Source organism: Oryctolagus cuniculus, chromosome 6, assembly GCF_051225735.1.
Source record: "Oryctolagus cuniculus isolate XC-2025 breed Fujian yellow rabbit chromosome 6, ASM5122573v1, whole genome shotgun sequence".
NCBI classification, from domain to species: Eukaryota; Metazoa; Chordata; class Mammalia; order Lagomorpha; family Leporidae; genus Oryctolagus; species Oryctolagus cuniculus.
In genome coordinates this window covers 143,982,523-144,009,663 of record NC_142872.1, presented here as the reverse complement: position 1 = coordinate 144,009,663, position 27,141 = coordinate 143,982,523, and the positions used below count along the sequence as shown (strand labels likewise).

The 27,141-nt window shown below is 40.9% G+C and overlaps 1 protein-coding gene across 3 annotated transcripts in view; it reads left to right on the top strand.

Moving 5' to 3' along the window:
- EXT1 (exostosin glycosyltransferase 1) overlaps positions 1-26,895 on the top strand; it is a 309,087-nt gene extending 282,192 nt beyond the window's left edge. For all 3 annotated transcript variants that reach the window (XM_089335608.1, XM_002710745.6, XM_089335607.1), the window contains exons 5-11: positions 3,134-3,266; positions 6,213-6,331; positions 7,962-8,057; positions 12,618-12,707; positions 19,675-19,835; positions 21,828-21,999; positions 26,367-26,895. In XM_089335608.1, coding sequence (XP_089191734.1) covers positions 3,134-3,266; positions 6,213-6,331; positions 7,962-8,057; positions 12,618-12,707; positions 19,675-19,835; positions 21,828-21,999; positions 26,367-26,552 — 957 coding nt within the window. In that variant the 3' untranslated portion in view covers positions 26,553-26,895. The remainder of the gene's footprint in view (positions 1-3,133; positions 3,267-6,212; positions 6,332-7,961; positions 8,058-12,617; positions 12,708-19,674; positions 19,836-21,827; positions 22,000-26,366) is intronic.
- The last annotated feature ends 246 nt before the right edge of the window (positions 26,896-27,141 follow it).

Sequence of the window (27,141 nt, the reverse complement as noted above, 5' to 3'; positions counted from 1 at the left end):
GTGCAGCATACTGGGGGGTTCTGTATATTTTTCTCCTCTGATTAAAATTTCCTAATTCGGTATCTTGGAATAGGGAGTTGCTTACTCAGTGCCAGACTTTTTGGGGTTCAGTTTTGTGTTTGTGCAAATTGAGAAGTAACAATAGGACAATGATAAAATGCTGCGAAGAATGTTCTTTCATGACTGCCATTATTTGTCAGAATATTGCACAATAACCTGTCATAAAGGTTTGAACTATAGAAGCTCAGGTGAGCAAAGGAAAAGGCCATGAATTGAAATGATGTAAGAGAACAACTCAGGGTAACTTGGAAAGCACATATTTAGTGTATTTTCATAAGGTGCTGTCCATTTTCCTCTTCACTCTCTAGCCATGGATACTCAACCTGTTTTGTTGATACTCTTATACAAGATATTTAAAATCATTAAGATAATGAAAGTCAATGGGACAATGGAAATAGATGATTGGTTTGTTTTACAGGGAAGTAGCATATGGTGGCACTCTGTAAGTGAGGCAACATTGCTTTGGTCAAGAGACTGAGCCAGGGCCACATAGAAGGACAGTTACCTGTCACCAGTATTACATTGTTTTGTAAAACAGATGGCACATAAGAAAGGATACTAAGGAGCCTGTCATTCTTCCCCTTAAATTCACATTAATAAGAGATTCTGTCCTTATTGAGCATGTTATTTGGGACCTTAACACACGCACACAAATCTTCTATGTTGTGTGTGTTTATTTTCTGTATAGTCAAAGAAGGGTCAACTTCTAAATGTGAAGTCTTCTATTACAACAAACAATATGCTCTGGGTGCCAGAGAAAGATTCTGGGAGCTCTCTAGTGTAGCAAGAGGGAGACTGAACATCAGGAGAGGGGAAAAATGATCTTTCTGTTTCCATATTCTTGAGAAGGCAATTGATAACACACCTTTTAGAAATGTGCTTGACAGTAAGTATGAATGTCTTAAAAGTATTAACACTCTTTGACAAAATGCTAAAGAATCAATCCTAAATGTGAGGAAATTATTCATAAATATATTCATTGCTTTGTATGAGACAAAAAAGGTGCTTTGATGGGTCATTTAGGATAAGTAGACCAGGAATGCTATGAATAATATGGGAAATACCTAAAATCGATAACATCTACAATATTATAGCTGTGTAGAAATTTTTTAAACTATGCATAATAAAAGAAACACAGGAATGAGATTTTGTTTTATAAAAAAGCAAAAATCAAGTCTTAAGTATAAAAATGTAGGTAGTTCTTCAACTCTGAGAGCTTGTCGTAATGAATACAGCAGTCTATTATTATGAATGGGGAAAAGGGGCCCTGAAGGTAGAAGTTTGCCTGACTGAGGTTGGACTCAACATTGCCTATTACGCTCCTGTCTGAGCTGCTGCCTTCTGTATGGAAGAAGAGCACCATTTATGCTTAGCATATCCTTACATTCTAAAAGATAACAGCATGATTTTCCTGGACCAAAAAGCCTATGGCAATGAGGAACCCAGGGAACCAAAGTGCGTGACGACCTGCTTTGTGACAGCTCTGAGTGTCACGTCATTTGTTTGTAGGTTGGATTTACAGTACTGTCGTTTGTTAATCTATTCTGTGTCTTGATATCCAAACTTATTTAAATGACCACATGCCCAGAGGTACATAAATTTGGAAAGAAAAAAAACAAGGAAGATCTGAATGAACAACTATAAATGGAAATAAATAGATTGTGGGTTTGGATAGTACAAATAATAAAAAAACTGAAATAATTGATGTACAAAGTGAAATTGCTAACCATGTCAAAACCCTTTACAACCATGACAATTTTCCCATAAGTAATGCCTAGAAAACAACATTTTAACACATCCTTCTTGTATCACAAAGATTTTAACAAGGTTTCTAAAATTTCCACTAAATCAGAAGGCTCTATGCAGCCATAAAAGTTAGTATTTTCAATCAGAATAAAAGATAAAATGAAAAAAATCATTGAATTAAGATATTTGTATTCTTCTAAGTTTCTTCACTGCTTTCTTCAATCTTTGTCATTAGGAAAATAAATACAAGGTTTGCACAGAAAATATAGCTCATATTTGTTACTTATCTAGTCACCAGATGAGATGAAATGAAGGTTTAATAACCTGACCAAATAATAAAACTCCCGTTAAAATAGTCTGTATTTAAAATCACTGCATTAAATAAGACTCTGGAAAATGGTGATTTAGGTCTTAAATCTCTTAAGACTTATTTCAGGATTTTTCTCCCTTTTTTAAGTACAAAATATTGCTGAGAATATGAAATTCTGTATCAAGTTAATTAATTGACACATCATACCTTAATGAGTGGATAGTGTAATTACAAGAGTTAGAAAGTCACAGAGAGAAAACTGTAAAGTAGACTAATCACGATCACCTGACAAATGATTGCAGATGGGAGAATGCCTGAGTCTAAATGTAGAATTTAATGACCTGCGAGGTCCCAAACTCCAAAGAAACTAGTGAACTAGTTTGACTATTGCTAGTCTTTGAATGCTGTGATTCTTGTCCTTTTACATACAATGTTTTGAACAATTGTTAACTCACTGCTTTTTGAGGTGAAATATAGAAAAACTTCAATTAAGTTCAGTAGTCAAAATCCTGCAACTGACTTAGAAAGGAAAATGAAATATGACTCCCAAATGAATCTACCTCCTAAATTAATTAAAGGGACAAACCAAAGCCTCAACAGTCCTGAGATGTGCCATCCCTTTCCTACCCTTCCAGTTCATTCTCCACGTGGTCCACATTGACAGCTCTATGATTCCCTGATCGGCATCTGGAGCTGCTGTTAGATACTCAGCCAACAAGGAGAGAGTAACTGTTCTGCGTACTCTATCTTGAAACGAACCGTAGAAAGACAAGATAGAATTGACGGTGGAATGGAAGTTAAACAGCAAATCTGAATAGGCATCATTCATCTTTCCCCTCTTTTACATTACTCTGTCACTTCTCCTCTGACAGATATTTTTATCAGTGGAGAATTAGCAGCAGGGGACCGGGCAGGTAGGCATTGCTGTATACCATCAGCACTCGTCCCTCAAACTTGGTTAAGCCTGGTCCTCATCAGAATCTCATCCTCATGGTGTGTTACGCTTTTGTATTCTAGATTATTCAGGACAGAATATTCAAGCACATATCACGTAACAGTTTAATATGGAACAAACATCCTGGAGGATTGTTCGTGCTACCACAGTATTCATCTTATCTGGGAGATTTTCCTTACTACTATGCTAATTTAGGTAAGTGAAGTCCTTTAGGGAGCTGCCTTTCCTTACTCTCAAGACGTCATCCAGAACTAAAGCCTTGATGAACAGGCTGCATTGGAGCTTGCTTTCTGAGCCTTTGTAAATAGCATATCAAGGTCAAGAATTATAAATCCAGCACAGCATTGCAAAATGGGAGGGGGGGGGGGACTCATTTCTCATTTGAGCAGCTACCCTTTATTAAATATATTGAGTTATTTCTTTTTGAGAAATTGGATCCCCAAATTGTGGATCATTTTGAACATGACAATGGGTGAGCTATAATTTCAAGTTTGATAGAAAATAAAATAGTTACAAGAGTTCTCCCTAATTATTTTTCACAATTCTATACTTCTATCTTATGCCAAAGAAAAACTGAATAAGGAGAAATAAGCAATAGGCTCAATAGGCTAATCCTCTGCCTGCGGCGCCGGCACACCGGGTTCTAGTCCCGGTCGGGGCGCCGGGATTCTGTCCCGGTTGACCCTCTTCCAGGCCAGCTCTCTGCTGTGGCCAGGGAGTGCAGTGGAGGATGGCCCAAGTGCTTGGGCCCTGCACCCCGTGGGAGACCAGGAGAAGCGCCTGGTTCCTGGCTTTGGATCAGCGCGATGCGCTGGCCGCAGCATGCCAGCCATGGCGGCCAGTGGAGGGTGAACCAATGGCAAAAGGAAGACCTTTCTCTCTTTCTCTCTCTCTCTCTCACTGTCCACTCTGCCTGTCAAAAAAAAAAAAAAAAAAAAAAAAAAAAAAAAAAAAAAGAATATATTGAAAAGCAAATGTATTCATTCTTTTAACATTTATTATATGCTTCTTTTTTTTAAAAAAAAAGTTTTACTTATTTCTTTTGAAAGGCAGAGTTACAGAGAGAGAAAGACAGACAGACAGACATCTTCCATCGACTGGTTCATTCCCCAAATGGCTGCAATGGCCACAGCTGGACCAGGCCAAAACCAGGAGCCTGGAGTGTCATCCAGGTCTCCCATGAGAATGCACTTGAGCCACCTTCCACTATCTCAGGTGCATCAACAGGAGGCTTAATTGGAAGTAGAGCAACCAGGACTAGAACTGCATCTATATGGGCAGAAGCTTCACACAGTGTGTCAGAACACCAACCCCTATTATACTCCTGTTGTGTGCTATGATAGAGCTAGAGATAAAAAATCAAGTAAGGTTCAACCTCCGCTCTCAAGGAGCCTTAATCCAAGCGCAGTGGAGAGAAGAGAATGGGCAGAGATAAAGCTCTACAAAAGGCTCCTGTTACTCCCATGGACAAATGTGTTTGAAGCCCTAGTTGGTCTCCTGTTAGTGACATCTGGGACAACCCTCCTCAGTCACAGTTCCAAACATAAGACCCTGGGATAATAAAGCATCTTTCAGGATATGTAGCAAAATTGCTTATGGTTTTCCACCCAAACCTGTCCCACCCTTGTTTAAGTTACACATGTTTAGCTTGAAACCCTTAAGATAAGTAATTAATGACCTAAAAAGTCAGCCAATGACAAAGAGCCCTTTATTTCAAACCAAACATGTTATGGAGACTACATCAAATTAAGTGAATCATCACATTGGGTAATATATTTAGAATTCTGAGATTAAGGCAATAGTTGATAAGAATTTCTAAATATTTCTTGTAGAGCCTTGAGATCTTCATTAGGAGTTAGTATATTGAAAGTGTTTAAATGATAGCCCCTAAACTGTTATAGGAAAATCTACATATGACTTGTCACTGTGTTGCAAAGGTGGTTCCTCTGTTGTGTTTCTTCTCAGTTGACAAAACGTGGACTGTGTGTCTAGATAGTGGAAAAATCAGCTTTCAAATGTACAATTAAAGTGCTACTTGAGTGATTTTTTTTTTTTTTTTACAAAACACTTGCATACTCCTTTAACATGTGTAGTCTGGTTTTAACCTTTAGTCCATCAATAGCAAAGCTTAACGTGAATGTCCTTGCATGTTCTGATTCTCATTTCAACTGCTAAAGTGCCAACTTAGTGGATCTAAGCTAATCAGGTTTTAAAAGGCTCTTCACCTGTTTCTCACTTCATAGCAAGTTCTTCTGGAAAAGCTCACTGGGGAAAAGCCATCTCTCCTCTCTCCCTTGGGCGGCCGTGGTGGTTAAGCACATTTACGATCCTTCTGTGCCTTCACAGCTGGCAGATGTCTGCATCATGTAGTCTTTCTCTCAGCTGTGTCGCTACTGCACAAGGAAGAAACTCTTGGATTATGGAGGCTTCCTCCCCAAAAATGATGATGATGATGATGATGGTGGTGGTGGTGACAGTAGCAGCTAACACATATTGAGTACTTATTATTTGCTAAGTCCTACCCTAAGTGCTTTGTATCTATCAGCTAGTTTAATTCTAACAATAACCTTGTAAGTTTAATAGTTACTGTCAGCCCCATTTCACAGCTGTGCAAGCACAGAGTTAAGTCATCTTTCCATTAAGTAGTACAACTGGTATTCAAACCTAGTATTCTTTTAACCTGTCTTGCTAGTTATTGCATGAAATACTATTAAATTGGCAAAAAGGCTTAATTACATGATTAAGAATAAAACACAGGCAAGAGAGAGACAGCACATGTACATAATCCATCTTAAGATATAAGAGATTAGAACAAAACCTTTCTTGGGCGTGGTGAGCAGGCAGGGGTTGGATTCAGACTTTGGGTGCCTAAGAACCTAAAGGGAGATCAAGGAAACATCACCAGAGGAAGCTGATGGCACAGGAAGGGCAGACATTGATCTCTAATTCACTGAGCCCTGTAGATGCAGGCAGTAGTGCAGTAGCAGCTTTCTACCTGGTTTTCGTTCTGCCAGGGCGTGAGAAGGGAGAATGTGCTAGAAGGTACATTGGCTCCAGGGTGAGCAATGGAGCAAGAAGAAGCAATTTTCTAAGGCTGGTTTCTCAGTGCTTCATTAGGCTGCTCTCTCCTGTTCCTTTCAGGTATAAAGCCCCCGTCCAGATTCACTGCAGTCATCCATGCGGTGACCCCCCTGGTCTCTCAGTCCCAGCCAGTGTTGAAGCTCCTCGTGGCTGCAGCGAAGTCCCAGTACTGTGCTCAGGTGAGTGCCGTGCCCACCTCCACAGACCTCGCTCCCCACCTGTTACTCCCTCGGCTCCCCAGTCCTACCCTGCTACACCCCTTTCATTTGTCAAGCTTCGTTATGTCCTTCGCATCAATGTATTGGTTCTTGGGAATGCAATGTGCCACAAGTAAGGGATGTTACAGACAGACCTTTGCACTAATACAAGGTTAAGATACACAGACGGTAAGGTTCTTCAAAAGTTTGTGGACAGTTGAATTAAAAGATAAGTTTATTTTGGTGCAAAAAAAAAATGAGAAAGCCCTGAATACAATCGGTCTTCAAAATTGATGAAAAATATATATTATGGAAAGCTATGTGTACATTTAAAAAAATTTTAACGCCACAATCATCTAATTCTGTCTTCCACAAACTTTTTTTTCAAAAATGAACTTTTTTTTTTTATTTCACGCCTCTTTATCTTTAGTTACTTATTTTCATTTTATTTGAAAGACAGAGGGACAGATAGAAATCTTCCATCCACTGGTTCACTCCCCAAATGCCTGCAACAGCTGGGGCTGAGCCAGGCTAAAGCTGGGAGCCTGGAATTCAATCCGAGTTCCCCATGTGGGTGATAAGGATCCAGGTTCTTTAGCCATCACTTGCTGCTTATCAGGGTGCTCATTGCCAGGAAGCTGGATTGGAAGCCAAAGAGCCACAGCTCAGACCAGGTTCTCCAATATGGAATACAGGTATCCAAAGCAGCAATTTGACTGCTACTCCAGATGCACCCCCATTCCATGAACTTTTTGAAGTTCGCTGTAGTATGTATGCAGATACTTATGCACACCTGCTCACACGCATAAGCCAACACATTCTTCAAAGAATATGTAAGCATATTATTTTGCTTTTAAATGTGTAAATAGTAGGGTAACATCAGAGAAGTTACTGAAAGGACCCAGAAGACTTAAGTTCCAATCAAAGAGGCAAAATCATTGGTGTCCAGAGACATCAACTTTTCTTTCACAGCAACTGTGACTATTTATAAAATTGGGAGCAGAAGATTCTTTGAAAACAATATTTTCCAAATCAGTACCACTCCCGTACTCTAATGGTGATTTGCTGATTTGTGAATTGGTTTATATAAGATTTACAAGTAAGAAAAGAATTAAATCATGTTGAAGGACGCATTTTTGAACTAAATGCCTTTATTGGAAATTATAAAGTGACATAAAATCAGCAGGCATTCTGGAAAATCCAAAACAAGAGCTCTGCCTAGCTCTAGCTTGAATTCTTTTATTTCTCTCACATCGCCTGGTCTAGTGTGCACTCACAGCAAATGTTCAGATATTCCGTATACATTTTTTATTTAACTTGATCAGAATGTAGAGAACCACTTTATTAAGCTCCAGCACCCAGAAATTGCTTCTTTTCCTGCTTACCCTCCCCCCCCCCCCCCGTCCTGGTATACAAGTGTTTTAGGTTAATCTTTGTCCGTGTTGAAGTGACAAGGTTCTGCAGGTTGTGTAGGAGTGGACTCACTTTAAAATTCAATCTTCAAGTGTCCCTTGTTGCATTCTCCACCTTCACTGCCTGTGGGAAAAGTTGGATTGGAAGCCTACATAAAGGCAGCCTAACCCAGCTGTCTAATGATCCCCCTTCCTTTCAGATCATAGTTCTTTGGAATTGTGACAAGCCCCTACCGGCCAAACACCGCTGGCCTGCCACTGCTGTGCCTGTCATTGTCATTGAAGGAGAAAGCAAGGTAGGACTCGAAGGGGACCTAACTGGTGCACCACCATGGAATCTTCCCTTCTCCATGGGGCATCAGGTGTCTTCCTCCTGTTTGGGAGAGCTGCTTGCCCTGGATTATTTTCCCTACAATTGTACTCATCTGAGGATGTCCTTCGTTTCGATAGCCCAGGCTTTCCAACCCATCAAAGCACAGTCTTAATACTAACCTGTACCTGTTTTACAACCTTGTAAACATGATTAAGCTCTTGGAACCTCAGTTTCCTCCTTCACAAAGCGGAAATAATAATACATCCCACAAAGGATTGCTATTGGGACTAAGTGAATTCAGTGCCCACAATAGTGAACTTCCTGTAAGTGATGAGGGTGAAGATAAGGCTGATGGTGGTGGTGAGGCATGATGTCTGCTTTGCTGAATTATCTCCGGGAGCTGCGTCTTTCAGAATAGTAGTTCTTCCCCACATTTGCTTTGGAAAAGGCATCTTTAACTTTATTTTCTTTGCTGTCTCCATCCTAGCTGCTTTTCTGTTCTCTAGGTCACTCTGCCTAGAGGGAAAGGATCTTCCTTTTTGGCCCTTCACGGACTCCACTTACTGCTGTCATGCATTGACATGTGAGGATTGTGTCTTCTTGTCCTAGCCAGCCTCTCCAGACTTTCCTCTCATTGCTTTTCCCCTCAGATTCTATCGCCTACCAAATTTGATCATTTACAATTATTGTTGTCATTTGCAGTATTTCTTGACACTCCTCAACTCTGCTTGTCGGTATTTCCTTAAATCCTCTAAGCCCCTGTTCAATCAGTTGCTGCTAAGTGAAATTGAGACCGGTGACGCAGTGCCATCTGAGAGACTGTCCCTCTTAGTTTCCAAGGGGTCAGGGCGTGGGAGAGTGGCTCAGACCAAGTGAAATAACTTTGAACTGGAATGACAAAAATCTTAGTTGATTAGGCTGAAGCATTTAAAATTATCACTTGACTCATCAAAAGTGGCCCTTGATTCAGTATAAAGCAATGAGTCTGGGACTATCACATAACAAGATGGTCCAAGCATTAACTCTTCAGGTCCTGTATTCCGTGATATTGTGTGCTGGACATTGTGTCATAGGCTTGGAATGCCCGGAGTGGTATGACAGGTGTCATCCCAGCACTCATGGGCTGTAGTCAAGCAGTGTGGTTATCAGAAAGCTGCTTCATAGGCATTTAATGAGAGGAGGTGGGTGTGAGAACAATCACGTGCCTCCTGGCATCTGTATTCCTTACCCTTGTGAGTCTATGTCACCATGTGTGTGGCTGCATGAAAGGACCTTGCCTACAAAAATCTCCTGCTTACAACCACTTACATGTATGTCCCCAGCAGAGCAGCTTGTTGTAGGGAAGCCAGAGTTCTGATTCCAGTCCCTGAAGCCTTGCACAAGGCTCAAATGTGTGCTGTTAACTTTGAATGTTGGGATTCTTTTTTATTCGTTCACAGACCAGGTCTCCTAGTAGGTAATTCTTTTGTTTGGATATGTCAGGACATTCACCCAGGATCCAGTATTATTGACTGACTGGGAGCCATTCTGGCTCTTTATGTAGTATTACATTTTTATGCTCTGCACTCATTGATTTTATATGTCCACTGTCAGAGAGAAGAAATTCTGTTTCTTTATTTGTAAAATAGTGATGAGGATGAGGATGGTGATTGTAGTGCCTTTCTCGTGAGCTCTATCAGATGTCTCTTATTAGATGCATCAGATTCTCCCAGCCACATCTGTATGTGGGCTTCTGGCAATTTGTCCAGTCCCAGCTACTGCCTTGGCCCCTAATTCCAGTTGATGAGATGGTTCCTAAGCCTTTTTCCTCCCTATCAGTGCCCTGGTTGGCATCAAAGTGTTACTTCAGGCTCCGTATTCTAGGAAACATTGGCCCATTTTGAGAATTAAATGTGAGGCACTTAGCCAGCCCTGTGCCCATTATACATACATTGTCTGTTCTAATAAATGGCAGCTACTCTCTGGCAGACATCATCAAGTCATGACTTGTGTTATGGGGTCTAGTTCACTTTCATGTGAATTAAGATGTGTTACTTAATCTCTGTGCCTCCATCCCTCCTTCAGTAAATGGAAACAATCCTAATACCTAACTATAATAAGGTAGCTACAAGGACTCAGTAATGTGATACTCTCCTTATAAATGTACTGAGAAGTGTGGGCACATCAGAGGTGCTCAACAAATATCATGGATTCTTGTGCTTTGTGTGATCATTTATGTATATTTCTTGTCTTCCTCAGTAGAGTAGACTTCTTGAGTATTGACCATTTTCTCATCCTGTTAATTTCAAAAAAGTTGAGCTCCCTATTTATAGCTAAATGTTTCTTAAATGAATTAACAGGGAATATCCAGTTCACTCAGGATTGACTTTGTAAGCCTATCAGTTCTTCTTATGCTAAGTCATCCAGGAAGTTGGCTGAGGCAAGTTTTACAGCTTCTTCATGGGCATTTGGAATTGGCTGGCAGAGGTGCACTTAACCTCTGTTGATAATGCAAGTTCAGGAGAAAGGAAACAGACCTTGTCCAACTAGTGGTTGGACAGATGTTAGGGACTAAGACCTGTGTCTTTATCAATCTCTGTTTTAAAATCTCCACATCTAGCCTTGCACTTAAAATTGATGTGTTTGCTGCATTGTCTGCAAAATTCTGTTTTGAATTTATGGGCCTTGTCTTTGCAGCTTTCCCCTGTAGGCTTAACAAGGGAAAGGTCAGGGCATTGCTAAGCTGCCAGCTAATGGTTTCTGTGTTAGTCAGTGGACATGTAAACAAGAACAGAAGAATTGCTTCAGGCATAGATTTCTGAGCCTTGTGTACGTGGAGTTGCTGTGATGGCTTTGTATTTTATTTTGAAAGCCTGAGAAAGATTAAAAACAAAAACAAAACTGTGGCCCAGTTGGCAGCTGCATAGGCACAGTCCCTGAAACCATTTGTGTGGTAGAGACATCCTTGGAGCTCCTGAAGATGATTTAGGATGGGCACTTTCCATTCCTTCGCATCCCAGGCCCTCCAGTGGTGCCACAGGCATGCAACCCAAACGTGAGTTGAACCCTGTGGAGGAGCAAGCTTCTTGCTACAAATGGAGCTGGGAGCTCAGATTGGTAGAGAAGGTACCTGTGATGTTGCCTTTTCGCCTTTCCCTTTGTCCCTAGTGTCCATCCACTTCACCTCCTAGCCTTTCCGCCTTCAAGATAGACGGCAGGTATGTCCTTTCTCACCAAGTGTGAATTCAGAGAGGGTGTCATAACTGTTGATAGGACTTCCAGAGGAAGGTGGTGATGTACAATTGCTGTATCTGTCCATATGTCCATTTTTGAGGTCCTTTCCAAACCTGAGACAGGTATAGATAGCACCAAGATGTTGGTATAGGCCAAGATGTTCTATATGATGGCACCATTGTGATGTAATCCTGGTCCATTTTGGACAAAATGCTTATGCTTTCTGTGTGTCAGCTTCCTCCTCTATAACATGGGGTTGTTATAGCAATGGAGCAAGATGATGCATATCAAGGACTTGGAATATGTCCTGGCCCATAGTACATGTTCTAAACATGTTGGTAGTAGAGATCAGCATTATGGTTAGTTATTCTATGGTACATTCACCACAAAGGTTTACGCTGAGACGGTCACAAGGTAGTCATTCACATGTCACTTTTTCCAGCCAATATTTCTGTCTCACACAGCACCAAACACACACACATATACTCACACTCAGGCCCACCACACCCTACCCTGGAATTAGCCCAAACTTTATTCATATAGCACCTTCATAATAACTTCCTAAATTTGTGGATCATATATGTTACATATTTAAGATTTTTTTCTTTAAATCAGCTTATTTTACTATCAATGAAATTACATCTGAGTACTTATTTACTCCCCCGATTGCTACAGCTAAAAATCTAATTGTGTATGTAATTTTTTTTCCTCATCTGTGCTTAGAAAATCCACAATGACAGGGAATCTATCTTACTAGGCTGTGTACTCTGACCAGCCTGATACACCCACTGTAGTTGCTCAATAATTGAACAAATGAATATGTGCTGATGGGAGACGGACATCTTAACATTGAGGGCTGAGATAGGAGTAGAATATTCTTTTTAAAAAAGGCTTATTTATTTATTTGAAAAAGTTACTGAGAAACTGAGAAAGAGGTATACACACACACACACACACACAGAGATCTTCCATCCACTGGTTCACTCCCCAGGTGGCTACAACTGCCAGCTGAAGCCAGAAACCTAGAGCTTCTTCTGGGTCTCCCAGGTGGCCGGTAGGGACCCAAGCACTTGGGCCATCTTCTGATGCTTTTCCCATGCCCTGAGCAAGGAGCAGGCTCAGAAGTGGAGCAGCCAGGATGTGAGCTGACACCTACATGGGATGCTGGTGTCAGGTGCAGTTTTATCCGCTATGCCACAGTACCATCTCGGGAGTAGAATATTCTTTATGAAAGTGAGGATGCTGGAATTCTCCTGAAAACAAGACACTAAGGTTACCTCTTTCATCCCCTCCTTCCCTCCCTCCTGCCGCCTTTCCTCCTTGTCCCCAGGTGATGAGCAGCCGGTTTCTGCCCTATGACAACATCATCACAGATGCGGTGCTTAGCCTGGATGAGGACACTGTGCTTTCAACAACAGAGGTAAGAACGCCCACAGCGGGGTCCCCAGGTGCCAGTCTCCCTCTTGCCCCTGCCCTGGTAGAAGTCAGAAGTACTTTTCAAAGCTTCCCGCAGAATTGATTTTCATCAGCTGAGTTCCTGTTAGCACCTTGCTGCCACCTGGCACCCTGATGCGGGCATTGTCCGCTTTGTTTTCTCTGCTAATTGGCTCCTCATTTGCATGACTGTGCCTCACCTCTTCCTTCTTCCCTGCCCTCCTATTTTGTTTTTAAACAGCACAGCTGCAGGCTGGTGTGCAGAACCCAGGGGGAGAAGAACAGGACCCTGGATAACAGTCTTTTGAAACTCTGTAGTCCACAGCAAACAACTCCATCCTTCCCCAGTGACCCTAATATTGTGTGGCATGTGTGTTGCCTCTGCTTGGATACGCTATTCTGGGTTCTAAAGGCAGCTTTTTTCTCTTGATCTAAAGTGCTCCTATTTTTTTTCATCCACACCAAGAGCAAATGTGTGCTCTTTAGAATGTGAAGAGAGTTGTGCCAAAAATAAGATTGTCCAAAGAATGTGTGAGGAGGAGAGAGATGAGCAAGGGAAGGTGGATAGGGTAGAAAACCAATTTTTACAACTTGAATGAGTATTGATCTCTGAAATCTTACTTTAAACTGTAGATGAGATCAAAGATGGCCATATAAAAATGCAGTATATCAGAGATACATTATTAATGGTAGCAGCTAAAAAGCACAGAGACTTAACTACTTATGCATTTCCCTCAGCCTTCTTTTTCCCTTTTTATTCGTAATTATTTTCATTTCCTGTCAAACATGGGCAGTACTAGCACATGCTCTCTGGCATATCACGCGGATTCTAGTGACTGCTGCCTACATACCGGGCCTTGGTGCTGACCCAGGCTGGCGAACTCCCTGTTACTTTCTTAAAATTCCACGGATGCTTCCAGTTTCCGTCAGATGGAGTCTGATGTACAAAGGCAACCTAAATAATGACAGAACATAATGCCCTGGGCCACCCCTTGTTAAATGCTTTCTCTGTAACCAATGCTCTATAAATACTTGTTGAATGAAAGGTTGGGGGGATGTGTGTGCAGGGATTAAAGGGGAACACACAGTTGATTGTGTCCTGTGTCCTGTGGCCAGAGAAAGGGCTTGTTGGGGAAAAGATAGGCCTACCTTTCAAAGGAGAAGGTAGCTGTGGAATGCTGGCCCTGGGACACTCTAGCTTGCATTTTTCTGCTACTTCCTGCATGGGAAGATGGCATCCCAGGAACACATTGACTCAGCAGGTATTTATTGAGAGATGTCTTTGTTCTGGTCTCCATGCCAGGTTCTTTGGTTACACACTTCCTGCCTGTATCCGTTAGAGTCCTGGCAGCAAGCAGAATTCACAAGAGATTATTCAAGTTAAGGGACTTGGCATTACTTACAGAGGTGTGGAGGTGAAGTGAAAGGAACCCACAATAAATGGTGAAGCACCTGTAGAGGGTTAAGAGCAGGATGTGGCTCCTAACCCCTAGCCCTGAAGGAGTGAGAGAAGGAAATGGCACCTGTGTAGTCCCCGAGAGATGGAACTAGAAGGGAACAGCTATAATGAAGAAGAGCTATACTGATGGAAGTTTATGGCTGCCACCAGGACTGTGGTGCCAGAGTAGGAAGGGAGTGGAGAAAAGACCTGACCTCTCTGTCTGTCTACGTCCATTGTCCTGCTGATGACTCCCACTGCCCAGATGGAGTGGATAACAGCCAGCAAGGAAGACCAAGGTGGTGTGGTGCAAAGAGGGTCATCTTCCCAGAGCACAGAGCAGGGCAAGACGAGGAGGCAGTGGATCTCAATAGACAAGCCTAGGAATAGCTGCTCCTCGCTGTGATGGAATGAATAGTCAAGACAACAACAGTATAGACCGAAATCATTATCCTATGACTTGAAGTATTGATTTATCCTGTATGGTCCCCTGGGCACGAGGCAATTAACCTCACTGTGGGGTTTGTTTTCCCCTGTCCCATGGAGCAATAACTTTCCACTGCTGTGATGCATCCCTGTGCTGCTGAGTTTCTTTTCAAAGAATAGCATTTCCAGCCACTCAGTGCATGCTGGGAGGAACATGTGTCTGTGTCGTATGTGAAGTAATTAGAAGTCAACGTGGGCTGGAAATAATATGTAAATTCAAGAGGCTCACAGGCGGGTTGCCTTGCCTGCTGATCAGTCGAGTGGTTGTGATGCCTAAAATGGTTGTGGGCAAGGATTTCTCTTTTCTCTTTTTTTAGGTGAATATATGTTGGTTTGTCTCATTTCCTCTCTAAGGATTCTTAGCTTGTTTAAATGTCTTTCTGTAGCATTCAGGGTAGATTTTTAAACAGTATCCTATAAAGCATATTAGATATAGTTGGTTTATAGTTATTTACATTTATCTGGGTTACTGCAAAGCCTGGAAAGAAAACAGATGTTGGTTTTTAAGTGAAAAGCCCTTAAGTTGACCTTTGCTTTCTTTGATGTGTTAATGATCTGCTTGAAAGTAGAACTATCATAAGAACCATAGTTTTATCCGAATTTACTTTTGAATTCCTTTGAAATGACTTGAAACAGGTCTGAGAGTTAAGAAATTCATGTGATAAAAAAAAAAAAAAAAAAAAGAAAAACGTATTGGGTTCTATAGTAGCTGCCAGTGCATATGTTTCCTTTTCAAAGAATAATGGGAAACCCTAAAGAGTGCTGACAGCCGGCATGATTCTTTGACAACAGACCACGTAATATACTGGCCCAACAGTTGGCGCCATTAGTATTGAACGCCACTGACAATGTGTAGGTAATCACAACCTAATTTCAATTTTCTGGCAAAATCTGTCCACTCCCCTGCTGTCTTTTCACTTTGAGATGTCCCACTTCCCACTGAGATTTTTTTATGTTCCACCACTCTTCTTTTTCTCCCTGGATGTTATAGTTTTGGGAAGCAAGCCATATTGTAAAGTCTTTCTTATCTTGAGAGGGGGCAGTCTTTGAGCCAGGGTTGTGCAGAGAAACAAAGCCAATAGAGATTTATGGTGAGGAAATGCTCCCACAGTTTTGGAGGCTGAAATGTCCCACAATCTGTCATCTGCAAGCTGGAGACCTAGGAAAGTTGGTGGTGTAATTCCAATCAGAGGCTAAGGGTCTGAGAAGCTGATAATATAAATCCCAGTCTGAGGGCAGCAGAAGACAGACATCCCAGCTCCAGCTGGTAGGCAGGAAGGAAAAAGGAGCGAATTCTCCCTTCTGCCTTTTGGTCTAGTGCAGACCCCCAGCAGACTGTGTGGTGCCCATCCACACTGGGAAGGGCAGTCACCTTAACTGAGTCCTAACCTCACCCAGACATCCTTACCAGCACACTCAAAAATGGTCCGAGTGAAGTTGGCACACAAGATTAACCTTTAGATTTTCATAAAAAAAATTTAATTCTGGACTGTTACCTAAATAATTAGATCTAAGTCTAAAGAATTTGAAGATAAAGAAACTTGATAAGTGACCCAGGTTATGGATGGGTGGTTTGGCCTTGTGAGTTTAAGACACCAGTTAAAATGCCCATATTCCATATTGGAATGCATAGTTCAAGTTCCAGCTCTGTTCCCCACCTCCAGCTTCCTCCTAACGCTCACCCCTGGAGGCAGCAGGTGATGGCTCAAGTGGTTGGGTATCTGCCATTCACATGAGAGACTTGGATTGAATTGTCAACTTTCAGCATAAGCAAGGCCTGACCCTGGCCATTGAAGCCATTTGTGAAGTGAACTTGTAGATAGGATGATTTACGTTCTCTGTTTCTCTCTGCAAAATGAATGAATAAATAAATCAGATGGACTCAGGCTAATATTTCCAAAAGATGGTTTGTGTATATACCATGTAGTTTCATACGGTTCATTGCAAACATTTTTCAGTTTATGATTTTACTTTAATTTCTGTTAGAACACAAGACAACCAGCAATTAAACCTAAGATTTCATTGACCTTGTTACCTAGGGTGAAGCTACTGTTTCTTTTTTATTTAGTCAGCTTAGAGAAAAATGTCATTGAATATGTGGTGTGGGAAGATGACACAAAAGGAAATGATGATATGCGTATGGAAAAATGCTTGGGGAATACTCACATTGATCTAGACTTTTTTGGTTCCATCTCTGTATTACGCTGAGGCAAAACTCCTCTAACATAAAATAAACCATTTAAAATGTGTAATTCAATAGCATTTGGTCCGTTTACAACACATTGTGTTTGTCCCAAAGCCTTTTTGTTACCCACAGGGGAAACCTTGTACTCATTAGGTTGACTCTCCCCAGCCTTTGGCATCTGTCAGTCTATTTTCTGTCTCTGTGTATTTGCCTGTTCTGAACATTTCATATATCTAGACTCATACAATATGTGGCCTTTTAATTCTGGCTTTTTGTGCTTAACATAATGTTTTTGAGGTTCATCTGAATTGATGCCAGTATCAATACATCATTCTTTGTCACAGCTACATAATGTTCCATTGTAGACTATATCACACTTTGTTTATTCATCTATTGATGAAATTTGGGTTGGTTTCACCTTTTGACTGTTGCCTAGTGCTGGAACTGGCCTTGACAACATAACCACAGTCCCCCAGTCACTATCACTGTACCCAGACTTGAATTTTTTTGTGAAATACATGGTGTGTCTATTTGTATTCCTTATCAACAGGAGACAGGGCAAAGGTCTTAGGATGAAGTTACCAGACAGGTAGCACATAGGTTGCTGCTAGAAAAGCCTTGGCAACCAATGCTACAGCCAGCCTGTTGCAGCTGCTGTACCCAGAGCTTGGGAACGAATGCATAGGATCAATATTCACATTTTGGGGTGGGCATTTGGCCTAGCTGTTAAGACTCCCCCACCCCACAGGGGAGTACCCCAGACCTAGCACCTGATTCTAGCTTCCTGCTAATGCCCACCCTGGGAGACAGCAGTAATGACTCAAGAAACTCAGTTTGTGTGCCTAAGTAGGAGATCTGGATTGAATTCTCAGCGACTTTCATCAGCACCCGAGCCATTGTGAGCATTTGGAGAATGAACCAGAGGCCGGGAAAGTGCATGGGCACACTCTCTCTCTTCTCTCCCTCTCAAACAAATAAAAATGTTAAAAATATATTTTTTGAATAAGAATTCACATTGTAATGAACAGTAATCAGAAGGAAGAAGGATTGCTAAATTAGATGTGATTTTGGTCAATGGGATAATGTCACAATGCTGGTTCCTGGTGAAGGACCTCAAGAACGAATGGATTTTCTTGACTTATGCCAGATGCTGTTTTGTCTCAAAATGGCAATTACATCAAATTTTTCAAAATTTATTTATATATATATATTTATTTATTTATTTGAAAGACAGAGTGACAGGAAGGGAGAAAAGGAAAGAGAGAGAACAAGGGATTTTTCTCTCTGCTCATTCATTCACCAAATGCCTACAGCACCCCAGGGTTGAGCAGGGCCAAAGCCAGGAGGCTGGAACTCTATTCAAGTCTCCCACATGGGCGGCAGGGACCCAAGTACTTGGGCCATCATCTGCTGCCTTCCCTGGCACATTAGCAGAAAGCTGGATTGAAAGCAGAGCAAATAGATCTTGGAACCCTATACAAGAATCCCAAGCAATGGCTTAATGCTTTGCTCTGTGATGCCCAATCCTCAATAGTTTTTTAACATGTTAATGGGTCCTATAAATCTAAGATTTTCATTTAAGGGAAATACTTAGAAGATGTATTGTATGCCCATTTCTGTGAGTTAATTATGATTATCTTAGAGAAAGAAGATAAGATTTTGTTTTCTGAAGACTAAAAAAATAAAATTTATCTCTCTCTGGTTTAAGAGAGAGAGACAAATTGTTCCCAAACACTATAAGAACATAGACAAAAGAAGGTTGTGTTATAGTGTACATCAAAATTGCCTGAGTTCCGATCTGGGTTTTGCCACTTACTAGGTCAGGCCAATTACTGAACTCCAACTCCATGTATATTAGTTTCCCTTTCTGTAAATTGAAAGACATAAAAGTAGCCGCCTCCCAGGGTTATCATAAGTATAAAATGAGCTCATATGTATAAGCAGCCGTCACCATGCCGATCATGTAAACACTACATGATTACGAGTACTATAAGATTGTTTGCTGTTACTAGCTTTGTTATTTTCCTTTTTGCCTTATTAGTTTTTGTCATCATTAGATGATCTTAGGATGTCAGGATCAGCTTAGGCATCTGAAAGCAGACTCTGAACTAATTATAAATGCTGGTTTAAGACAGGTTCAGAAGTACTTGCGTTCGGTTATTAGAAGAACTCATTGAGCTGCATTTGTCTTACAAGAATCCCATGGCTTCACTTGGCCTCATCTCTGCCACGTAGTGATTTTCATTGCTTTTTCTAGAATTCCCCAGCTCTGCATCTTCAAACCTGAGAGGCCTGAAGTATTTTTCTTTGTGATACGTGTCCTTTATTCGTGTTAAAACTTGTACTCTTTTTAGAGACTCTTTTGCTGTTAGAGGATCTTTTATTTCCATTTCTTTGGCTTTTATAGATACTGGTTATGATGTGTGCTGTGTATTCAGTCTCTGGATGTACATAGGAAAGCTGCTCCTATTTATAACACATGCATTTGTACTTCATGTGAATCAGTAGTCACGTGCAGCTGGGAGGGAGGTGGGGGAGAAGCGACTGCTTTTTTGAATTGATTTTTAGCTTGAACAGCATGGATTTCTAAAGGACATATCAGCATTTTTTTTCGTTCCTTCATTTCTGTACTAATCTGAAGTTTCTTTACCAGAAAACATTAAAATGTGCATAATTATGGGGCAAAATGTCAAGCAGTCAGTTTAATTTGCTGATGAATACATAGAATTCATGTTTTGCAACAGTCCCAGGATTTCACATTAGGAATTAGCAAGGGGAAGGTAATGTTTTGTTGACATTTGTTAACACTGTTGATTGCTTGTTTGGCTTGTGTTTTGCCTGCAGGTGGATTTTGCCTTCACCGTGTGGCAGAGTTTCCCCGAGAGGATTGTGGGGTACCCTGCACGCAGCCATTTCTGGGATAACTCTAAGGAGCGGTGGGGATACACGTCCAAGTGGACGAATGACTACTCCATGGTGTTGACCGGAGCTGCTATTTACCACAAGTGAGGAATTCCAGCATCTCTTCTGCACATCTTTGTCACTTCTGATAGTAGTAGCTGCTGGCTTGCTGCCTCAGTAGGAACTGAGGCCAAATCTTGTTAACAACATTAACAAAAATTAGTCTGCCTCTCAGCTTAAGTTTTGGAGATGTGACAAGCATGTGTTTTTGAAACCAACAACACCTCTTGGCTTATAGCCATCATAAGAAATTAAGGCAGAGTGACATTTTCGGCTAGAAGTGTGAAGACACACTCAAGGGTGTGTTAGGTAACTGAGTGTTGTGAGGAACAATAGCAAAAGTAAATACTTAATTGAGTGGCTCCAGACAGGGTTCTAGGTGCTTGGGGGTTCACCATTGAGCAAAACAGAAAAAATTCCCCACCAATACGAGATGGTGATAATGCCAGTGGTTATAAAGGATATTGAGAGAAGTGATAGAGCAAGAAAACAAAGTAAAGACTAAAGTATCAGGAGTCGTGGAAATGGGGTGGATGGAGGAGGTGAGATTGGAGCAGAGACTTAAAGGAGAGGAGGGAGGTAACCAGGAGGATATCCGCAGCGAGCGGGGGCATTCATAGTAAATGCACTGAGGCCGGATGTTGGAGGAAGACCAACATTAGTAGAGTGGAGTAGGTGAGATCAGGTCAGAGAGGTCTCGGAGCCCTGCTGCAAGACACTGCTGGCCGTCAGTTGGACTTGACTTTTTGAGCTGAACAGTGATACCATCCTCTCTGGATGCTCTGTTGGGAAGAAGCTATAAAGGGACCAAGAAGCAGGGATTCCTTTTAGGAGATGATTGACAGTATTTGAACAAGAGATGATGGAGCCTAGCGAGGCACAGAAGCTGAACCCTGGAGGTGGCAAGTTGTGATCAGATTGTGGGCATATTTTGAGGTCCTGACACATTAGATGTGTAAAATTCAACGACTCCTGAGATTTTTCACCCGTAGAACTGGAAGGATTGAATAACCATCAACAAAGGGAATGCTACAGATAAAATAAGTAGTAGGAAAAATACAGGAGTTCAGCCTTGGGCTTGTTAAGAAAACCAAATTGATATATTTTAAAATGTCAAGAAGAGAGTTGTAAATTTGGGAGTTGTTGGCATCTGTTTGATCTTTAAAGCCAAGGCGCTAGAGTAAGATTGCCAACCTAGTGGGTATAGATAGCTGACACTCCCCTCTGTGAAATCTTGTGTTACTGTCAACACACCAATCCTACCTTACAGCTATTTAGTAAGGAATAGAGAACCTTGCCATTTCAGGTATGAGTATTTAGACTGACTGAATGTTGAGCACAAGGTTTCATCTCTTAAAAGTTTATTATTCCACTTCCTCCTGCCGCCACCATGCCAAAGAATCTGATTCATTCAAATGAATTTTTCCTGTCAGTATATTCTATGTATACATAAATATAGGTAAAAAATTAGGATGAGAAATAATTCAAATTAATTATGAATTTTAATATTAATTATTGACCACCAAATTAATTCAGATTTTACCCTAACAGGGTTGGGATATATATGTTTCATAGAACACAAAAACAGAGCAGTATATTGTTGAACTCAAAGGATACAGTTATGATTAAGCCAATAATTAAAATTAATGATACAAGGATCATGTATAAGTAATGTCTTGCCATCTAAGTATTCCACTTCTCTTTCTCACTGACTGACATGATGTTAAACTAAGCAGACTATATCTGCATCCATGTGTCACTCTGCTGTGTTTTTCTACATCTATAAAATAGGAGTAATAATCACACCTACCCCACGGGTTCCTTTTGAGGATTAGATCAGGCATTTCTTATAAAACAATTTAGAACATTATCTGACATAAAGCAAGCTTCATCCCAGTGATGGCTGCCATCTTCATTGTTACCATCCATGACATATTTAGGGGATATGCAGAATGGTTGTGTGTTTTTTGTCCAGAAGTCTACTTTGTCATTAAGTCACTATGGCCCCTGGTGAAACCTAGCTTTGGTTTTTACAGATATTATCACTACCTGTACTCCCATTATCTGCCAGCCAGCCTGAAAAACATGGTGGACCAACTGGCCAATTGTGAGGATATTCTCATGAATTTCCTGGTGTCTGCTGTGACAAAATTGCCTCCAATCAAAGTGACCCAGAAAAAGCAGTATAAGGAGACAATGATGGGTCAGGTAAGAGTAAGAATTCTCTTCCCTTGCTTCATTCAGGGGCGGCTCAGCCTGGACATATGAGGACTTGTATTCCTCCAAGTACTCCTCCAGAAACATAAGGAGGAGATGCTAGAAAGAAAGCTCTAAAGGAATTTAAGATTGGCACATGGATGATAGGAAGACCCAAGTCAAGAGGATCTTTATGCCAGGAATGTAAACTCTCATATGACCTATGGTGACATGAAAAACACATGTCCTTCAGAGTATGTCTTAGTCCTTTCTGGACAAAAGTGCCATTGACTATATGGCTTAAATAACAAACATTCATTTCTCAGAGTTTGGGCGGCTAGGGAGTCCAAAATCAAGATGCCAGCAGACTGGGTGTCTAGTGAGTGCCTGCTTCCTGGTTCAATGACTCCTGTGGGTTCACTGTTCTCACATGTCAGAATGAAGGGGCAGAGAGTTCTTTGGGGTCCCTTACATAAAGGCACTAATCCCATCCCCGAGGAACTCCATTCATGGCCTGATCAACTTCCAAAGGCCCTACTTACATATACTATCATGCTGGGGACGTCGTTTCAACATGCATATTCACTCCACAGCATAGTTAAAAATTACAAAGAGTTCAAGCAACTTTATCTGTAGGGGCGTTATTTAATGAGTCACAAGGAAAACTTCAACACCGCCTTCTGGTGTTGGTTCTTGAATTCAGTGTGCTTCCTGGTAACATACCCGGAGTCACAAGACTTGATTTTCAGTTCTAAGACCAGCATTTATAAGCTGTAGCCAAGTTGGTTATCTTCTAAAACTCAGTTTGCTCATCTTTAATACAGAAATAGTGCAGTCTGCCTCACAGAGTTGAGATAATATGTATGAAAGCTTTTATGAAACCACAGTAAAACATTTTGTTGAGTCTTAAAATTTTAATACTAAAGATACTTTCAAGGAAATGTAATCCAGCTTTTTCCTTTTACAAGTAAGAAAACTGGGACCTAGAGAATTTTAAGAATATTGCCTCAAGTCACTCAGTAAGTTAGAGACAGAACTGGGAGCTGAATCCCAGGCTCTGTCCATGTTATTGCTTGTGCTCCACGCCAGTGTCTTGGTATCAGGTTCATCTGGATATACTGAAGTTCATCTACCTTTATTTAACTTGGACAGAGTCCACACTATAAGTAAGAAATCGTGAGATCAAAAACCTTAAGCCAAGTCTATCCAAGATAAATCATGGATCATCAACAGATTGGAGTCAAGTTGACTAAGCATGCTTTACCATAGTTGTATCAGTTTAGTTGCTGGGGGTTCCCATGGGCTCATCCTAACAGGTACCGAAAATCGTATGCAAATCTGTTTCTTGGCCACGGAAATCTTAGCTGTGACTCCCTTACGGTAACACAATTGTTTTTCATTCACTAAATTTACTAAGAGCAAAGGCTTCATGGAATTTTCAAGTTTATAAAATTTAATCATTCAGTATTTACTGAACATTTGCACACTTTTGGGCTCCTTTCTATGTACTCGTTAGGACAAAAGAGCTGTTCTTAATGAGCAAAGAGGCTGGTGAAAAACTCTATTTCCCTCTAATTCTTGAAAGGACAGGCAAGAGGATTTGCTAGACCTTTCCATTTTGAAGGTTGGAAGACTATTGAAATTCAAACAAGATGTTTTGTCTACCGTGTGTCCTGATATTTTTTATTCTCATGGAAGGGCCACACCATGTCTTTAATGTTGCTTACTCAGAGAGTTCTTCAGATGCCCCTCAGATTATATGCTCATTAAGGGTGGAACTCTAATAAACACATAAGGGGTTGGTTTTGTGCCCTCTTCATAGATTTGCCTAAATCTGCCAGACTAAAACTTCTGATAACTTCAAGTGTTTTGGGGGGCAAATCTATATGTAACCTTAGATGTGACTACTTATGTCTCCAGATGTGACAACTTGGATACAAGGGATCTTCAAAATGACGTTGGAGAACCTACATTATCATTTACCTACATTTTCTATAAATGTTTTGAAATCCCTTGGTATTTGCCCCCTTCTCATCATAGACATTAGTGAGACTGGTGAAATAAATGGATATCATTAGATTGTGAATGCTTATGTTTCACAGGAAAATATATTTTCTAATACATGTCATTGGCACAATATACCATTAAAAATCTAGAGTCAAAAAGAAAAAAAAAAAACTTCAGTGATGCCACTTTCTTTCCCCTTTTTTTAGTTTGTGAGTGAAAATGAGAGGGAATTGAAACTCTTGACAGTATTTTCATTTCCATGAATGAATACTTTTGCTTCAGCATGAGAGTCTGGCACATATGGAAGAGTGAGTGAATCTGAAATGGCCCACAAACCCCTGTCACTTTAGGAAAACAATGAGGTACCTCTGGGACCATCTTCCCTGATACGAACTCAACTCATGGAAAGATTAATTTGTTACTGCTCTCTGATTTACCGAGTCTAGTTCTTTTAGTATAAATGGGAAAGAACAAAACCTGAGTTCTGCCCTCTTCTACCTTTGAATTAATAACTGTAACTACCTTAAACCTGCTCCTCATATATAAAATGGAGATGTTATTACTGGGTACATCCTTCACCAAGTTGCTGTTTGGCTCAAATGAACTTCATGAAAACACATGAAAGTATATTTCTAACAATATTTGAGGATACAAATGCATTGAACACACACACACACACATGCACACACACATTATACATGTATATCATTGAAGAGTTACCATTGACATAAATGAGTTCGTGGGGTTTTTACTCATTATCAGACATCCCATATTTTCCATGTTATATAAAAATATGGCTTTAAAGACAATATGCTTAGTCATACTATTTAAGTTTCAGCACACAAGTCACTTAAGATTTTCTTTTAAATTTACATGGTCTAAAAATATTTAGCCAACCTTGTGGGCAATGGACAGAGCTATAAAGATGGTTAGCTATCGTTTCTACTTACTCATAAATCTTCTTTTCTATTCTAGGTGAGCATTGACTCATTGTAGGGCTGATAGTCATATAAAAAAGTAATCTTTTGGCATTTTCATGGAATGGGAAACACAGCCACTCTCTTATATTAAGAGCAGAATTTTGAAATTTCAGTCTGTAAACAGTCTCATAAACAAATGCCCTATGGGTACTTCACAAAGAAAATGAAAAATGGAATTAAACAGAATGTATTTTGTTGCAAAATACATTCTGTCTTCAGAAAGTTCCTGGAAAATGTGTGAAAAACTGCATGGATTTCAGGTGTTTTTTTTGTTTGTTTGTTTTTTTGGTTGTTATTTCTTCTTGCACCAGAATAAACCCATTTACCCATTTTTTAATTCCATTTGTCCACAGACTTTTTGAAGTACCCTCACATATCACTAAATTGTCCCTTTGTACTTCCTGGAGTCATCTCAAAGAAGTCAGTAGAAGGGAAAACAAATCAAAAATAGCTTTGAATGATGGATACGCGTTTCATTTTGTTCTTCCTCAACTGTACATGTGATTTTGTAATAAATAATTCAATGGAGTTTTTTTAAAGGTAGAAAGAAAGTATGAGGGAGGAAGAGTGGGGTAGACGGGCCAGCATTGTAGCATAGTTGGTTGAGCGGCTGCCTGCAATGCTGACATGCCACATGGATGCTGGTTCCTGTCCTGGCTGCTCCACTTCCCAGCCGGCTCCCTGCCAGCGGCCTGGGAAAGCAACAGAAGATGAGACCCAAGTTTTCAGGTCTCTGCCACCCACGTGGGAAACCTAAAGAAGCTCTTGGCTCGTGGCTTTGGCCTGGCCCAACCCCAGCCACTGCAGCCGTTCGGGCCATGAGCCAACAATTGGAAGATCTCTCTCTCTCTGTCTCTCCCTCTCTGTGACTCTGCCCTTGAAATACATAAAACAAATCTTTTAAGAAAAATAAAAAGAGTGGGATAGACAGAAAGACTTGTAAAAGTTGGTTCTTGAGATCTCCAGATCAACCAAGTAATAAATAGGATTTAGAAAACCATTTTTGAAACTATAAATACTTTGTGGGTCATAGTAGTATTAGTCACCAGTGCAAAGACCAGTTTTCTATTCAGTGACTCTAGTAATTGAGGTTCAGTTGGCAAGTCATTGACTGAGCTGAGAACTGGCTATTCAGAAAATGGGGTAGTCAACATGGATCTTTGTTTATGTGTTTTGTTATTGAGGAACTTGGCATATCTTGGGGAAGCCTTATGCCCAGGCTAAAACCCAGGATCAGAACTTGGGATTGTACCAGGTGTGTAGACAGTGAAGCTTGCCGGCCTGCCCAGGCCCCGGGCTCTGCATCTTGCTCGTTTGCCTGGCACCAGTTTCTGCAATGTTCCCTTCTCACCGTGCAGTTCTCTCAGTGTCTGCTTTCTCTCCTTTCCCTAGACTTCCCGGGCCTCCCGTTGGGCTGACCCTGACCACTTTGCCCAGCGACAGAGCTGCATGAATACGTTTGCCAGCTGGTTTGGCTACATGCCGCTGATCCACTCGCAGATGAGGCTCGACCCCGTCCTCTTTAAAGACCAGGTCTCTATTCTGAGGAAGAAATACCGAGACATTGAACGACTCTGAGGAATCCAGCCGAGTGGGGGAGGGGAAGTGAGAGGGACGGGGTCAAGCTGCTCTCTCTTCCCCGTGCAGATCCGCTCATCTGCGGAGCCAGATTGTGCCAAGTCTCCAAAAACACTTAGATGAACAGAATGACAGAAAAGGCCAATGAGAACTCAACTCCTGGCTCCTGGGACTGCACCGGACTGCTCCAAATACACTCACTGGCTTCTTTGTCCCAAGACTAGGTTGTGTACAGTTTAATTATGGAACATTAAATAATTATTTTTGAAATGATTGCTATGCAGGTTTAAACTTTTTTAATGATCAAAACTATTAAAAACCAGAGTTCTTTCTTTAATCAAAATTGTGTTGGTTGTGACTATTTCAAAGCTGCTGCTCCTATTCCCACAGATGACATTGCCATTGGTCACGCAGAGTTTCCTGTGGTTACAAAAGCTCAGACTTCATGGAAAACACACTAAATCACTCTACCCGGTGTCAAGAAATAACTGAGCCTAGTTAAGACAAATTCATTATTTGACCTTGCCAGTATAGATTGTTTTCCACTTTGAATTTTGAAATCCACTTGAACTTTTATCTCTAAAATGTC